Genomic DNA, 14,189 nt, shown 5'->3' on the forward strand with positions numbered 1-14,189 from the left:
AAAAAAACTCCGATAGGTGGCGTATGGTTCGAAATATTTCAAAAACTCGTATTTGTGGTCCGATTTGGTTCATATTTGGAACATATAATACATACATAAATAGAAAGCGACCTATGAAAAAATCGCCGCTAGGTGGCGCAAGGATCGAGATATTCAAAAAAAATTGTATTTGTGGTCCTATTGGAAGCACATGATACATACATGAATAGAAAGCGGCATATGAAAAAACACCGCTAGGTGGCGCAAGAATCGAGATATTAAAATAATTGTATTTGTGGTCCGATTTGGTCCATATTTGAATAGATTTCTATTGATAGTCATATATAAGACCAACTGAACTTTAATAAGGTTATGCTACGCCTCACATTTTTAGAAATTTCACGCGCTCAAAGCTTTTTTTAATTGTCTGATCAACGCCCTAGATTGATGAGGAGTGTGATGACTGGTACCTACCTACTTATTTTCTAGCTTTTAGTAGGTATTATTATTACTTCATGTATTGTTTTCAATAAAACCGTTTAACTTAGAAATTCTTTTTATTATTTTATTTTTACACGCTTATACGTTTACGTTTGCGCGTGAATGCTTGGGATAATGCTTGGGAGACCCATCTAGCGGCAACTAGCTACACAAAATGTTGTACCGAAAAGCGCAAACACAAACCTCTGGTGGTCATAGTGTATAACATATAGCTGAATCGGTTGCGATGAATAGTGGATACACACCATTTGTTGAGGTGATACATAGAATTAATGTAGGGGTGAAACATAGACACATATTTCAGTTACATCTGAGTATAATACGTATTGAAATTTAGTAGTACTAATTTGATGCGCAGCAATGTCAGAGGAGTGTTTAAAGTTTGACGCTTAGCAGTCCATACAAAGATTAAGCGTAAACGTCTATAGATATAAAAAAAAAGAAACACAGCTAATGTTCAAGAAAAATGTAGAAAAAATAGCTAAATATTTGAATATAAGCAAACAATTTCTCTTAAATACTGCAAATAAGATGTCCTAAATGCTATATATTCTAAAATTATCAGTTTATGTCTGTCTAAAAATTTAACCTGAATTTTCTTAAAGATTTTCGTAATATGGACGTTAGTAGTGTGTGTGTGTTAATATATGGAATTTTGAGAAAGCTTTTGCTTTTGAAAATTGTTTTCTTTTTGGCAACTTTTTCAATTTGAATTTTTTCTTTTTGACGATTTTTTAAATTGGCATTTTTCCCCTTTTTGGTAATTTTTTCTCTTTTATACAAAACGAACTCAGTACAAGGTGTTGTTATCCCATTAGCTGGTTGCTTTTTGATAATGTCCAAGTAACACCCTGGTTCAGTTATATGTCAGTTAATCGAAATCAATGCAAATTTTCTTTTGATTTGACATTCTTCTGCACGGAAAATTGGGTTGAATTCGCTTTAGCATCACCTCGAAGAGATTCGCTTTGCCTTTATAATTTTTTCGATTTTGACGAATTTTTCTGAGCCCTTTTTACAATGTAAAGTATATTTTCATTCCTCCATTGCCATTCTTACCTCTCAAATCAGCTCACAGGGAGAATGATTGTTGCGAATGGTGAGAGAATGGAAGAAAGCGTTGTTTGCTCGCGGTAAATAAATTGAACTGCCATGAATTACCATTTGTGTTTTAAACTAACGATTCTTTTAAATTTGTATTTAAAAAACAGACAACATATTTCTATACACCAATCGTTAACAAAAATGTTTGAAAAACACTATTTAGCAAATATGTTTAGTAATCGAACAGCGATTTAAGAGACATTTGCTTTCTCAATTGTTTAGTTTAAAGAGTTAATTTGCAAAATTTGTCAAAAATGTACGAGTTTAACTCCTAATGTTAGGTTAACTCAGAGTTAAAAAGATAACCTACCAACAAGCATAGCTTTGACACATAATTGCATACGAATTATGCAATGTGTAAAAGATTAAAATATGCAAAAGAAGGCAATTGGGAAAAACTTTACAACAACTAAGGCATGACGTAGCTGAATGCGTTTGTAACCATTTCAACTATCGTAGGAGTGCGGGTTTGACTCCCACTCCCGGGAGAAAAGGCTTTGAAGAGATTTACAAGGTATAATCGAAATAGCTGTCGCCTTGTCCGTCCTGATGTCACGTTGTTTAAAATTTTCCCAAATTATTAAATAAATTATAAAATTAAAAATTGCTTCAAATAAATGTTTTCATACATTTAAAAAAAGCAATACGGGCAATCCCCCGATTAAATCATACAAACAGACAAAATTCGTTGTAGTTCTATAAATAGAACAAAAACAGCAACAAAATACCAAAGTTTCTTTGAAAACCCAAGTACCAGCAAGCATAGCTTTGACACATAATTGCATACGAAGTATGCAATGTGTAAAAGATTAAAATATGCAAAAAAAGGCAATTGGGAAAAACTTTACAACAACTAAGGCATGGCGTAGCTCAATGCGTTTGTAACCATTTCAACTATCGTAGGAGTGTGGGTTCGACTCGCACTCCCGGGAGAAAAGGATTTGAAGAGATTTACAAGGTATAATCGAAACAGCTGCCGCCTTGTCCGTCCTGATGTCACGTTGTTTAAATTTTTCCCAAATTATTAAATAAAAGATAACCGTCCGTTCTGTCAGTGGGTATAAAACGAGGAAGATTAAAAACTTATTTATAATTTAAGGGGTTTAAATGACATTACAAAAGTTTGATAAAGTAATAAAGGTTATGGAAGTCTGAATATCCATTCTGAACAGGAATATGCTCGTTTTTCTTGAGGTAGTTTTTTGGAGATGAATAATAAGCTGAAACCCAAACACAGTCCCGAAATAGTCCCGAAACTAGTATCAAAGTTGTTTCGGAATCAATCCCTAAGAGTCCAGAAATAACCTCAAATGGTCTGCAAATAATCTCGAAATAAAACCAAACACAATTCCGGAAAGGTTATTAAATGGTTCCAAAATAACACCGAAATAGTCCTGTATTTTTTACAGAATGGTACCAAAGTTTCATTTTGAAAAGATACTCATTGAATCCTGACCCATATATAATGCCAAAAACCTCATGAAAATAGACAAGATGTATAGTTTCACTCTGCATACGTAAATTCTGCATACATACTTATATATATCTTAATCTGTTTATCTACATTCTTATTTGTGAAAAACCAGTGTAAAATCTATCTTAACTTATAGATAACGAAGGAGCTAATGCAGGTACTAAGCCAAGACCGCACAACTCAATATGGTACCAGATCCCAGCATCTTTTGGAGCCTTCAATACAGCGCCATTTAACACATTTCTCTCTAATCACTCATGGATTTGGTTCTCCAGCAATAATGGCAGTTTTACATGCTTTTCAGGTAAACATTTATTTTATAATAAACAAATTAATGCAACTAATTATGCAAACAATTTTTCTTTCAGACATTTCTTAACGAATCACTAAATTATTTGGATAAATTATACCCCTCAAATAGTGGGGGAATGGTATCTTCATCACTTGACAAAAATAAAATTGATAGTGATAAAAAATGATAGAGCCGTCTTGCTTTATTTTATTAAGCATAGAAAAGCGTTTTAAACGATAAATAATATGTAAGTTTTTGTTTAGAAAATAAAAAGAAAAATATAGGTTACTCCTAGAAAAATATTCAATATTAATAATTTTTATTAAAAATGTGTTTTACAAAATTGTTGCATACGGAAAGGTGATGTCAAATAGCTTTTTCCCATTGGCAAGGCGGTAAACCAACCTTTTCAGAAATATACTTTTTAAGCCAGGTCACCCTGGCTAAATTCATTTTAAGCAAGCTGTTACAACTAAGTTTCAAGTGGGACAACCTGTAAGAAGTGTACAAGTAGACAAATTAATCAGCGCCACCGTGGTGTGATGGTAACGTGCTCCGCCTATCACACCGTATGCCCTGGGTTCAACTCCCGGGCAAAGCAACATCAAAATTTTAGAAATAAGATTTTTCAATTAGAAGAAAATTTTTCTAAGCGGGGTCGCCCCTCGGCAGTGTCTGGCAAGTGCTCCGATTGTATTTCTGCCATGAAAAGCTCTCAGTGAAAACTCATCTGCCTTGCAGATGCCGTTCGGAGTCGGCATAAAACATGTAGGTCCCGTCCGGCCAATTTGTAGGGAAAAATCAAGAGGAGCACGACGCAAATTGGAAGAGAAGCTCGGCCTTAGATCTCTTCGGAGGTTATCGCGCCTTACATTTATTTTTATTTATAAGCTTCAAATTTACCGACGTTTAGGTTTTTCTTTAAGAGCGTGCTGCAATCATTGTACAGGTCTACAAGTAGGATATGTAGCAGAACGCACATACACAGCCACGCTCACCTGATGAAAATGCTTGTTCTTGTTCGTATTTTTGTGGATGCTATTTGGCATGATTTGGCACTATTGTACTTCATAGGTGCAAAAAAAGCGTATTAGCTGCCAAAGAAAACTGCGTAAAAAATGTTGAAATATTGGAATAAATAATTTATAGTAAATTCTTACAAGAGATATAGTTTGTGTCAAAAATTTCCATGTTTTCTTAAATTTTTTTGATAATTTTATAAAATTTGTTTTAAGTTGGCGAAGCACGGAAAAAGCAACCATGTACGAAGATAAACAATCAGACCAATTCTAAATATTCTCGCGGATTTTTTTATTCCCGCGGAAAAATTCCTCCAATTCTTTTCTCCTAGGTAGAAGAATAATTGGGGAATAGGAATTTCGAATTTTCGAAGTCAGCTGTTTTGTCAATTGAAATTTCGTTGCGCATTTCTTATTTTGTTTAAAATATTGTAAAGTTTAATTATTGTTGCCAATTTGTTTGAAATTAAGAAATAAGGTATAAACAATGCACATTATTGCTTTTCATGTGGTATTCACTGAAATGAGTAATGAAGTGATGCCACAGCACCATCAACAGAGGAGCATAAGAAGAAGACCGGCGGGATAACACAAATCCGCCGGACTTGCCTGCATTCATTCTGCAAAGCAATTTTCTGGCAGCCAAGTCAAGTTGAGTTTCGCCATATGCCAAAATCTATTTAAGCCTTCTTAAAAAATCATTGCGCAATTTCTGGATCGCTGCATCAAATATGCGAAGAGCTCTTCCGTTGCTTATGATATATTTTTCGACTTAAATAAAGAATATTGTGGTTGTTGTTGTATTAACAGTGAGAATATTGTGATAGAATGTAAATACATATTTTAGCACAAATTTGTACAAATAAGTGTTCTTTCTTAAAATAACCAATTTCCCTTAACGATTTTGATGCATTCCCTTTAATTTAACTAGTGAAAAAACTTCTATGAAATGGCAGAGAAATCTCCCTCTCCCTCACATTCATAATACCTACTTTTCTCCCATAACTGGTTTCCGCTTTTTCGAACATTGTTCAGAATAGGAGGAAAGGGAGAAGTGAAAAAACTCACAAGGAATTTTTATTTAGAATACCAGGAATGGGAGAAGGGAAAAAACTCGCACGGATTTTTCGTTTAGAATTGGGCTGAATTTCTCTTGTTCTTGCTTGTTCACAATAAAATGTCTTATAGATAAAATCCATATGTTTTGGACAATTTTAATTAACAAATTGTGATATTTTATTACTTTATTACCGGTATAACGATTGCCAAAACACGACCAAAACCGTCGGGGGAGGTATTAATAGACGCGTTTTTGCCTCGCTTCCAATAATTCGAATACTTTTCCGCCTTTGGACTATTGATAACAGGACAAAACGCGTCTTTTCATTTTTCTTTCCGGTTTTTTGGACGGGTTATTGCGGTCGACCTCGGTTTCAAACTGTTTTTCGCGGAAAACTTTTGAACGGGTAGAAAAACTTAAATCCCGTGTTTGTATTCTTAATACTGGAATAACTACGCGTCCTCAGATATCCCAATTGAAGACTTTCTTATAATTTTCTGAAGGACCCATATGGGTACACTTAAAATTTCCTACTAAATTCGTTCAAAAAAATTTACCATCACAACAACCCATATCTGATATTCCGATCCCTTTTTTGCTTCCCTGTGTCGCTTTCGACGAAGCAACCCCGGTAATTTTGACACTTCGTTCAGTGTCAAAACTCATGTTCCACGCAGGTTCCACTGGGTTCCACGCTAGTTTGACACTGACCGAAGTGTCAAACTGCCGTGTGTTAGAAAGGGAAAGAAATTGTTTCCCTCTCATACATATCATACTTGTAAACTTTTACAATGGCTGCAATTCCGAATTTCATAATAAACGTAATTGACGTAACACCATTCAAAAATAAGTTTAGTTTTCAAAATCATCAGTAAGTCATAAAGATAACAGGTTCTAGAGTTGTGCTTTTTCGTTCCTTTCAAAGATTCGAATATTTCGTTCTTTTTCTGATGAACGAACAAGTTGTTCTTTTTGTTCATCTGTTCTTTTTTTTTTTTCGAGCAAATTTGATCACTGCTGCTCGCACCCGCGAAAAAAGCCAACAAGTATAGATGGTGGTGTGTATGCAGCAATGCTTTGTGTAGGTATATTTAAATGAGTAATGAATAAATAAGTTAATAAATATATGTATAATTAACTTCAAAAAAAGTTACAAATTTCGGAAGATCCAGTAAATATGAACTTTTCAAGTTTAATAAATGTAATAATTAGTTTCTTACAAAGCATGGTTTTCATAAATAGTCCACACATATATGTGGGAATGCATGAACGCGGCTTAAGATATGCAACCCTGCGTGGTAGACGTAGAAGAGACAGACAAAAGGACGAGACAATAGACAGGAGAATAACGCATAGAATTCAAACTAACTCCACAAAGATACAAACCCGATAGTTTTTGCGCGACCACCGACGACGACGGACGTTATTTGTTGAATTAATTAATATAAATAAACCATAGACTAAACTAAATACTTTATTATTAAATAATATCTATAAACTTAATTTAAGTGATTTAATTACAATAAACATTGATTTTGAACATAACCATCGTGTTAAACTATATTGGAAATACGGCAGTGCGCTGGTGGCGTACCACATATATTGTTGTAGCAGTGCCACACACAAAGATGACCACACATATCTTTAGTGTAAGTGGCATCATCGACATTCGTGCTCACTGTGAATTTCTGCGTATGTATGTATGAATTTACAGTGTTTGCGAACGAGAAGAGAGAAATAATAACATTAGATAAAACGAACTAAAAGAACAAATGAACTAAAAGAACAAAAAGAACCGAAATCGAGGATCTAGTTCACTTGTTCAGTTGAGAGAACGAAACGACCCAACTCTAACTCAGCTGAGCAAAGCTCACACAGTATATTAATTTTGTTCAGATAGATATATACTTCTATATATTGTAACGAGTTTAGGGAAATTCTGCTTATTTGCAACCTTCTACTATCGTTCGTATTGCTAAACTGTTGAATAAATAACTCCAATATTTAATAATGCAAAATGGTCTTTATTAGACTACTTTGAAAATACATATGTGTAGACATAATGATTGATTTGTTTATGTACATAAAAATGACTGCTTAGTATCGGCTTAGAGATATTAGTATCCTTTAGTGTTGCTAATATTCGTCACACTGCCCTCCACCTAAGTCTGATCGTCCCGATCAGACAAATTTCCTGATCTAAACGCCGCCAGCCTTCCAGATGAACCACTTTCATTTTGGTTGGTGGTTTACCAATGGTTTGTATGCGGTAAACTACATCGTTGATCCGTTTTACAACTTTTTGAGGGCATTCCTAGTTACACTGCAATTTCGGGGACAAACCTTTTTTCCGTTGTGGGTTGTATACCAGCACCAAATCTCCTTCCTGAAAACCTTCCGAATTAATTGCTTTATCGTATCTGGCTTTCATCTTGTCACTCATAATCTTTGTTCGTTGCCTTATCAGATCGTGCATTCCTCTCTGCTCTTCCAAAACACCAGTGAATTTCTTGACATTTCTCTCTGCATCAGCATCTATCCCAAACTTCAAATCAGCTGTCAATCGAAGGTCATTGCCAAAAATTACTTTTGCAGGGGTTTTGCCCGTTGTCTCATGCACTGCTGATCGGTAAGCCATCAAGAATAACGGGGTGCGGCTATCCCACTCTTTATGGAACTTGTCCAGTACTTTACTTAAGTGCTCCTCTAATGTTCTATTGAATCGTTCCACCATATCATCGGACTGAGGATGCAATGCAGTTGTCCATGTTTTTCGAATGCCCAATGATTTACACATTTCCTGCAACACAGCTGATTCGAAAGTCCTGCCTTGGTCAGTATGTAACTCCATTGGTACACCATACCTTGCAACCCAATTGTTTATAAACACTTCTGCTACTGTTTCCGCTTCTTGACTTGGGATTGGGTATATCTCTGGCCATTTGCTGAAATAATCCATAACCACCAGTTCATATTTGTTTCCGCAGTTGCTAGTAGGAAATGGACCTGCGACATCCATAGCGATCCTTTCAAATGGCGCACCTGAGTTGTATTGCTTCATCTGGCCATGACTTCGGGTTTTGGTCCCTTTCGCTCTGCTGCAAACCTCGCTGTTCGCAATCCACTTAGTAACCGACTGACGACAACCAACCCAATAGAACCTCTGTTTAATCTTCTCGAGCGTCTTCGTGATTCCCAGATGACCTCCGCATGGACCATTATGCAGCTCGCTGAGCACGTCAGGAATCATTTTCCTGGGAACGACTATCAGTTTCTTCTTGCATTGACCATCCTCACTTTCCCATACTCGATGCAAGCAACGATCTAAACGTAAACGTCCATAGATGTAAAAAACACAGCTATTATATCTTTAAACAAGGATGCTTTTTCCGTAATCTGCAAGTATTTAATGTTATGTTTTGGGTTTGTTATTTTTGTTAAATGTTTATTTTACAAACTTTTGTACAAAAATAAGACATTTCTTGAAATAAATTAAAACAAAAAAATAATTTTGGTTGTGTAACCAGTTATGGACCAATGATATTCGAATAACGAATAAAAGATAAAAAAAAAATGTTTTCGGTTATTCACGATAAATGGATTTTTTTATTTCAAGAAATTTTATTTGAGTAACGAATAAATTATTTTATCTGTTATTCGAATTTATATCTTTCTATATCTTCTACCTTCTATATCGGGGGTCACCGAATGGCGGACCGCTATCCGCATCCGGACCGTGTTTTATGCGGACCTTGTACCAGCAACTTATTTTGAAGTTATGTAACTGACAGCCGGTTCCACGAAAAAAATTTAAGTGAAAAATTATTTTTGTCCATGAGTTTTATACATACATATATCTGACGGCGCAAAATATTAATATGAAAAAATGCCATTTTTCTCATTAGTATTGTAAAAACCGTTTGTCTTTTATTTAATTAAAAAATTTACGAGAATCCATTCGGTTTATTTGGCCATTTATAACGTAAGTATGTATGTCCATAGATTATTTAAACAATACGGTTTAGTTTTATTATCCTTCGGACCGCGACGTTCATGTTTTTTGAAAAAACGGACCGCCAATGAAATTAATTGATGACCCCTGTTCTATATCTTCTATCTATATCTCTATCTATCTATACATTCTATATATCTATATTCTACATATTGTAAAGATAGCAAATTGTAAACGTACTGTAAACATATGGTAGCTCTAACAAAAGCTAAATATTGTATTACATTCATAGATAATAAGTATCGATAACCACAGCCAACTTGATAAATGATGAGGATGAGCAATAAAAGAAAAGAGGAAGAGTCACTTCCGGTTGAACATTTAACAGAGTAAAGGGCCCATTACTGATACTTAGCATAAACTTGACTTTACTTGGCGTAAACTTGGCAACTTAGCCACGATTATACTCCACTTAGCGCATACATTTTGGCATCATAATCAATAAATAGCAATTTGTATGAGAAAATGTCAAAATGAAATGGAAACAAACAAATGGCATCTCAAAATGTAAACGTCACTTAACTTACATAGAAAATCAAAATTCAACAGACTTTTAAGTTAAGTGTTGCTAAGTTTTGAATAATCAGTAACATGCAATGTTCATTTAACAGAACTGTAAGTGACAGTTCTCAAGTCAAGTCAAGTCTATGCTAAGTATCAGTAATGGGCCCTTTACACGTCTTTCATTTAAGAAAGGAATAATATCCCTCATAATCCACGTTGAATACTAATAAATTTGGAAATTTTATATCTCAGTTGTGGGGTTCAACCACATACCCATTTGGAAAAATTTATATTTATTGTACAACTAAAATGGCCAACCCAAAACAAAAATTGACGAATGCATTACAAAAAGCCGGGGTGGAATTTCCACCATCAGCCACGACGCAACAGTTGCGCAACTTATTGCAGAGCGTAGTGGGAGTTGGAACAAATATAATAGCCTCTGCCCCTGGAAACGCTACAGATTCTGACGAAACTAGCGATGCCTTCGATATTGATGCCACTAATGCTGCCGATGCCGCCAATATAGAAGATGCTAATACTGCCGTTGCCGATCCTAGTATTACTAACGCCACTCTTACTGCCGATGGCGGGAATATAGTAGACGCTAATGCTGCCGATGGCGCCAATATAGCAGATGCTAATACTTCCATTGCCGATTCTAGTATTATCAACGCCACTCTTACTGCCGATGCCGCCAATATCAATAATGCTCCCGAAAATGTCGCTACAGCAGCTACAGCCACTACCATTAACAGTGCTAGAGGCTAACGAGCCATACCAAGCATTAGCGACCTAGACGAAGAGATCGTAGCATTAAAGAAGAGGCTTGAAATTTTGACACTAATCAAGAGAATCGAAGATCTTGAAGGTCGGGTCTCCATCAAGAATAAGCGACGTCTAGACTTTGGAGATATCGAGCACACTCTCCCTAAACTCAACGGAGATGACGTGTCATACTCAGTACTTAATTTCTTACGTGATTTTTAGGAAATTATTGATTCCTCAGGAGCAGACGATAGCTTCAAGCTTCTGGCTCTCCGCCGTTTGCTAACAGGGACAGCACGAGTCTTTCTATCAACAATAACTGCACCAAATTACTACACCCTAAAGAAGGCGCTGACTGCCGAATTTGACAAAGCAATCACCCGGCAGGAAATTTATAGGATGTTAACACAGCGCAAGTGGAAGAGAAAAGACGAGTCAATTCACTGCTATATACAACACATGCAGGCTTTGGCAAAGCGTGCCAATATTGACGAAACTGAGCTAATAGATTTCATCATCGACGGTATGGGGAACTCGGTTCCGAACACTCAGCGCTTGATGACGGCACGCACCCTTGACGAATTGAAGACATTGGTAAGTCGCTACCAACAAAAATTTACTGCGCCCAACGTAACTGGAATTACTCCCAAGCAGCCCATCATAGCAAATTTAAAACAACAATCAACAATATACACTGGACAACGAACAACGAAACCGAAGGTAGATTCGACGCTATGTTTTAATTGCTCGCGACGTGGGCACATAAAGCCCAACTGCCCGTATCCATTACGCCCAGATGGGGCATGCTTCCGCTGTTGGCACATGGGCCATGACCATCGTTCTTGCCCGAATCCGGCTAAAGTTTTGAAACCACGCGATGACGTGGTTTTTGTTGCAGATGAAGCAGACCTAGAGGGAGAGGTAATTAGCGCATTTAATTTTGTAAGTATAACATTTAAATTGGCTAAAGAAACAAGATGTGATAAAGTTCTTTCTTTATTTGACACCGGCAGTCCGGTTAGCTTTATAAAGACGTCACTTCTCCCAAAAGAGTTGGTAGGAGAGCATTCCGATGGAGTAATATTCAATTACAAAGGCATTGGAGGAAATAATTTTATTATAAAAAAAGGTGAAATGTAAAATACGTATTTTAAATAAATTAAACGAAATTGAATTAAATATTATACCAAATGAGAGTATGAACATACCAGTTATTTTGGGACGTGACTTTCTATATACTTTCAATATTAAATTAAAAACTAGCGTAAGGAAATATACCAAGGAAAAATTATTAGAAGTAAGAGATAGTTATGAACCTAGTAAGTCTATGATAGCTCAATCCGCAATTAGTTCCGATGTACACCCCGCCGTTATACCGATACATCCTGTCGATGAACTCCACCAAAGTAAACGAAATTCCTATAAACCTCAGGAGCCAACTGACTCCACTGCTTTTGAAGTGCTCGATATTTTCAGCATCGACATTTCTGACGATGTTAAAGACGTTGACATAGACACCAAGCTGCCCAAATGTCAGCGGGACGAGTTAATACAAATCATTGACGATATTTACCTTAACAATAACTTAATACCTGAGCCACTGAACTATGAAATGAAGATACCTTTGACTAGTGATGTTCCCTTTCATTGCGCCCCCCGTAGGCTCTCTTACGCCGAGCGAAGCCAGGTGCAATCTATCGTAGACGAATTGCGCCACGATGGGATAATAAGACCCAGTGACTCGCCGTACGCTTCAGCTAATGTACTAGTCAAATAGAAGAACGGCAAAATACGATTGTGTGTGGACTTACTTACTTACTTAACTGGCGCTTAACCGTCTAAACGGTTATGGCCGTCCAACAAGGCGTGCCAGTCGCTCCTTCGCTCCGCCAACCGGCGCCAATTGGTCACACCAAGGGAGTTTAAATCGTTTTCCACCTGGTCCTTCCAACGGAGTGGGGGTCCATGCTTCTGCCCCATATAAGTGGACGAGTACGATAAGTGACTTGTAGAGTATGATTTTGAGAGAGGACTTTACTTTTCAATTGCCTACCTAGTCCAAAGTAGCATTTATTGGCAAGATTGATTCTTCGCTGGATTTCAGTGCTGATGTTGTTGCTAGTGTTGATGCTGGTTCCCAAATAAACGAAGTCTTTTACTATTTCGAAATTATGGCTGCCAACAGTAGCGTGGTTGCAAAGGCGCATATGCGCTGACTCTTTTCTCGATGACATCAGGTACTTCGTTTTGTCCTCATTCACCATCAAAGTAACCGTGAGGGATAACAACCCATTACCCCTGATAGACGACTGCATCGACCACTTGGAGAACAAGAAGTTCTTCTCGCTACTCGATCTGAAGAGCGGATTCCACCAGGTGCAGATGGCCCCTGAGTCAATCAAGCTCACTGCATTCGTGACTACAAATGGCCATTACGTGTATCTAAAAATGCCTTTTGGCCTGAAAAACTCGCCCGCATTATTCCAACGTTTCATAAATAGCATTTTCCAAGATATGATTGACGATAAAAAGATCATCATCTACATGGACGACATTTTTTTTGCAACTGAAAAATTTGAAGAGCACAAAGATTTATTGAAATATGTACTAGAACCACTCGCTCTACGGAATTTGAAACTCAATGTAGAGAAATGCAAATTCGGATACGATGAATACTACCAAATGGCTAAGAAGCATACAGAATTTCCCGATACCTACTAATCCAAAACAACTGCAATCATGTATTGGCTTATTTTCATTCTTTCGTCGCTTTGTGCCGTCCTTCTCTCAGATCGCCAAACCAATGCAAAACCACCTTAGAAGAAATTCAAACTTTGACTTTGACGTAAAATGCATCGGTGCCTTTCACGAGCTTAAGTCTAGGTTAGTAAAAAGCCAAGTCCTGGTTATATATCATCCAGAACGGGAACGGAACTTCGTTGTGATGCTAGAAGCAGAGGTTTTGGCTCTGTCTTGCTGCAACGTCAATATGACAAGAAGTTTCACCCTATTTCATACTTTTCCAGGAACCAGCATCAACACTAGCAACAACATCAGCACTGAAATCCAGCGAAGAATCAATCTTGCCAATAAATGCTACTTTGGAATAGATAGGCAATTGAAAAGTAAAGTCCTCTCTCGGCGAACGAAAATCATACTCTACTAGTCACTTATCGTACCCGTCCTGCTATATGGGGCAGAAGCATGGACCATGACAACAGCAGATGAAGCGGCTTTGGGAGTGTTCGAGAGAAAAGTTTTTCGAAAGATTTATGGACCTCTACGCGTTGGCGATGGCGAGTACCGAAGAAGATTTAATGATGAGCTGTACGAGCAATACGCAGACGTCAACATAATCCAGCGAATTAAAACGCAACGGCTGCGCTGGCTAGGCCATGTTATGCGAATGAAAGATGATGCTCCGGCCAAGAAAGTGTTTCTATCGAAACCCGCCTATGGAAGCAGAGGTAGAGGGC

At 37.0% G+C, this 14,189-nt stretch overlaps 1 protein-coding gene across 1 annotated transcript in view; it reads left to right on the plus strand.

Annotated features, from left to right (window-relative positions):
- The window catches only part of TfAP-2 (transcription factor AP-2), an 859,649-nt gene extending 854,080 nt beyond the window's left edge, over window positions 1-5,569 (plus strand). The window contains exons 7-8 of the mRNA XM_067792408.1: window positions 3,195-3,362; window positions 3,427-5,569. Of these exons, the coding sequence (XP_067648509.1) occupies window positions 3,195-3,362; window positions 3,427-3,537 (279 nt within the window). The 3' untranslated portion in view covers window positions 3,538-5,569. The remainder of the gene's footprint in view (window positions 1-3,194; window positions 3,363-3,426) is intronic.
- Window positions 5,570-14,189: the final 8,620 nt, after the last annotated feature.

Source organism: Eurosta solidaginis, chromosome 5, assembly GCF_040869045.1.
Source record: "Eurosta solidaginis isolate ZX-2024a chromosome 5, ASM4086904v1, whole genome shotgun sequence".
Lineage (NCBI taxonomy): Eukaryota > Metazoa > Arthropoda > Insecta > Diptera > Tephritidae > Eurosta > Eurosta solidaginis.